General features: G+C 36.6%; 1 protein-coding gene across 1 annotated transcript in view; it reads right to left on the bottom strand.

Annotated features, from left to right (window-relative positions):
- Positions 1–169: 169 nt before the first annotated feature.
- The window catches only part of LOC107718227 (inositol 1,4,5-trisphosphate receptor type 1-like), a 159,589-nt gene continuing 156,261 nt past the window's right edge, over positions 170–3,497 (bottom strand). Inside the window, exon 66 of the mRNA XM_016525222.1 lies at positions 170–1,287. Within this exon, the coding sequence (XP_016380708.1) occupies positions 1,201–1,287 (87 nt within the window). The 3' untranslated portion in view covers positions 170–1,200. The remainder of the gene's footprint in view (positions 1,288–3,497) is intronic.

Raw genomic sequence — 3,497 nt, 5'->3', positions numbered from 1 at the left:
TATATTAACCTATTAAATCAGTAGTACTGTAGGCTTATTTTTCAGTAACAGTGCTGTTAATTATTCAGATGCTATGGAACCATATCTCTCTATATAAAAGCAAAGACCTGCCGACATATATATATATGTATAACAAGAAAAATTACATAAAGGAACAAAAAAAATAGGATAGTATTAAGAAAGTGACCTGCCTTGCTCAGCTAAAAGATGAAAATTGTCTAGAAAAATGTGACTGATTACAGAAGAAAACTTGACAAAGATTGCTTTTGTCAGCAAATATTCATCCTGCGCTTCACCTTCTGAGTTGCAGGAATATACAACGGCGCAATTAACATGGCTCTATAATGACAGGAATGATACGAGTTCAATTATTTTAGTGCATTATTTTAAAAAAATCTTAACTGCCTGAACAGTTCATCTATTATTACTTTGTATATGACTTCTAAGGCCATAAATCTGACAGCACAAACAAAAAGCCATAAAGCTTAATAAAGAGCTCCTAAATACCAAACAGAACCTGATTTTATTCATGAGAATTAAAGAACTCTAAATTGGCAGCATTCGCATAAGCATCTCCTTTAAGCATGTTGATATAAATAAATTAACTTAAATACGAAAAAGGCTGTTTTTCCCCATATACATATATCGTATCTGTCATCAAACTTGACTTTGCAAACAGTATTCCTACAAGTACCTGGCCTCTAATGTATTTCATTACATTCATAAAGCAAAAGAACCAAAGAAAAAGAAATTACTGCACCGTCACTTTAAGACATAACATACAGATGTAGTTGCATATTAAAATATTAATATTGCAAAAAATACAAAAATAAGACATCAAATACTGACTGCTATGGGTCAATACAAAAGGATGTGTGTCCAAGCAGCATCTACAGGTTGCAGCACATGTTTGTAAGTCGTGCAGTATCTAGTGTAGCTCATTTTCACCGTGTGGAAGGTGACTGATGCAAACGCACTTCCTCTTTAACACGCAGAAACATTTGGCACACAAATGGATGTGAAGAAGGGGGCGAAAGTCTTTTAAACTGGTGGCCTACAGCCATTTATTTTGGGTGTACACAGCAGGTTGTGGTGATGATGTGTCTGTGATGTCTTGACATACACACGCACACAGAAAGGCTGATGTGATTGATGTCTGCAGGAGACAGCTGTAGGACACTTGGCCAGTGGAACGGGGGTTCAGGCGGGCTGCTGGGGATTCACGTTCATGTGTTGGGGGTGTCCCAATAGCCCGATCCTCTGTTTCTGTTTCCTCTGCTCTGTCATCTGTCAAAACAAACACAACAAGAAGTTATAATCATTATTATTAAAAAAAAGAATCCCCATAAAATGATTAATATTAAAAAAAAAAAAAAAAAATTCTCATCTCCTATTCGTCACATACTACTTGATGATTGAGAAACAGCTGTTTCGATACCGCAGCAGTGGACCGTGCTTAATTTGAATACAAGAACAGCGTTTAAAACAGAAAAGTGCAGGATTTCTAAAAAAGAATGAATAGAGTATAATGTATAGGCTATAACAAGGTTTAATCTGGCCGCAGATGAACACAACCAGAGTTGCCTGATATAAAGAGGAGTAATCCCCGAAACAGAGCTTCACACTTGCTCAATACGGAAATATCTGCTAAGTGTGTTACTTATTTTTGTCAACCTGGCAACAGTGTTAATTTTGACAGCAAATTTTGATTTCGTTTTAGTCATAGTCGTTTGACTAAAATGCCATTTAGTTTTAGTCGTAAATCTTTAGGGCTACTAAAGTGATTTAGTCAAGAGCAGTGAGTGATTTTCTGTCTTTCTGTTGTTGCTTGATTAACATCAATGACTCGGACAATAGCAACTAAATTAGGCTGCTGTCCCTTTAAAAATGCACAGCTGCAATGGATGTAATGCACTGATACATGTTCTCCCTGCTGTTTACGTTCACTTAAGACGTAATCAACTGTTTACTTGAATACTCGTCAAAATGGACAATTCGTCATAATTTTGTGCGTAATTCTCCGTTCATGCGATGCGAAAGAGTACTCGCGCGCTGTGAGACGCGCTTTCTGTGTGTGTATGCTTCAGTGTCTGCGCTCAGAAAACCGGACCGAATTGAGTTCTCTCTTGCGTCGTCAGATTTATCCATATGTCTGCTCTTCTCTTACTCCCACATATTGAAATTTTTGAACGTTTTATGCGACGTGCAGCAAGTGTATGTTAGCTTATGTCCCGCCGGTTCATATGTACACATCTAACATCCGAACCACGAAGCAGATTCGTTCTGAATGAATCTCTTCCCAAATCGTCCCTCCCTAACATTTTCGTCTCGTTTTTATTAGTTGACGCAAATGTCAATAGATTTACGTCATAGTTTTTGTCATTCAAAAAGAGTTTTAGTTCGTTACCGTCTCGTTGTTGTCGGTGAAAAAAATGTCTGAATTATGACGAAAATTATTCGTCAACGAAATTAACACTGCCTGGCAACCATGTGCACATGCTCTCTCTCCACTGTGGATAAAAGCACTGGCTTTCTGAAAAAAAAACTGAAAGCTTGCAGTTTAGCGATCTCCACTTCAATATTCTATTCTCAGAAAAGTGTAATTCATCAAGTGTTCATGTACGAGAGAGAGAGAGAGAGAGAGAGAGACAGACTGTCTATGTATGAATTTCCTCAATTTTTGCAGCATTTCTCTAACAGTGAAGCTGTGGCTTCAATTGCTTCAGAAACCATGATGTTACCAACTCCTTGCTGAGAAAGATAATGTAGCTCTTCAGCGGTTAAGATATTTTACTGATAAAACTGCGGGGCAGCGCTGTGTTGCAGAATGTCTGTGTGTGTGTGCGCAGCGTGATCTGTGTGAGTGACTGAATGTGTGCGCGTGAGCTACAGTGAAGACAGCACATTAGTTCAGAACGCTTCTAATTTTTATTTTTTAAATATAGGGAGTGTGTTAATTTGTGCAATGATAACCTACCAGTAATGTAAAGATGATTTTATTAATATATTAGAATGAGTACATTACAATATAAATTTATTAGAATGGGTACATTATTATTTATGGGTTTAAAAACAAGATGCAAACAATCAGAATATTGTACCTGGTGGGGAGTGCCCAATGTTAACATGAAACCTATGCCATTACCTATATTGTTATTCTGTTGTACAGTAATAGAGGCCCTTCATAATGCATAAGTCAACTGCCTGTTCTGTCTATAGTTAGCAATGGCCCTATAGTGTGCAGTGCTTAATAAACAGCTGTTTTATAAATTCTGCTAAGGTGAAATCATATTGTGGCCACTGTATCGGGATACTTATCATATCGTGACTTTGCTGGCAATACACAGCCCTTCCGTTCATATAAGAATATATATTCACAAAAAATGTCAAAAATTGAGATGTTTTTGATATTTTATCTATCTATATGAAACTGATGTATACAGTATATTCAGATTTAACTGTATTTTCTGTTAATTTTACTTTATTTTTAAATTTAC

This window comes from Sinocyclocheilus rhinocerous, unplaced genomic scaffold (genome assembly GCF_001515625.1).
Source record: "Sinocyclocheilus rhinocerous isolate Xijiao unplaced genomic scaffold, SAMN03320098_v1.1 scaffold1111, whole genome shotgun sequence".
NCBI lineage: Eukaryota > Metazoa > Chordata > Actinopteri > Cypriniformes > Cyprinidae > Sinocyclocheilus > Sinocyclocheilus rhinocerous.
This window is presented reverse-complemented; position numbering and strand designations above follow the sequence as displayed.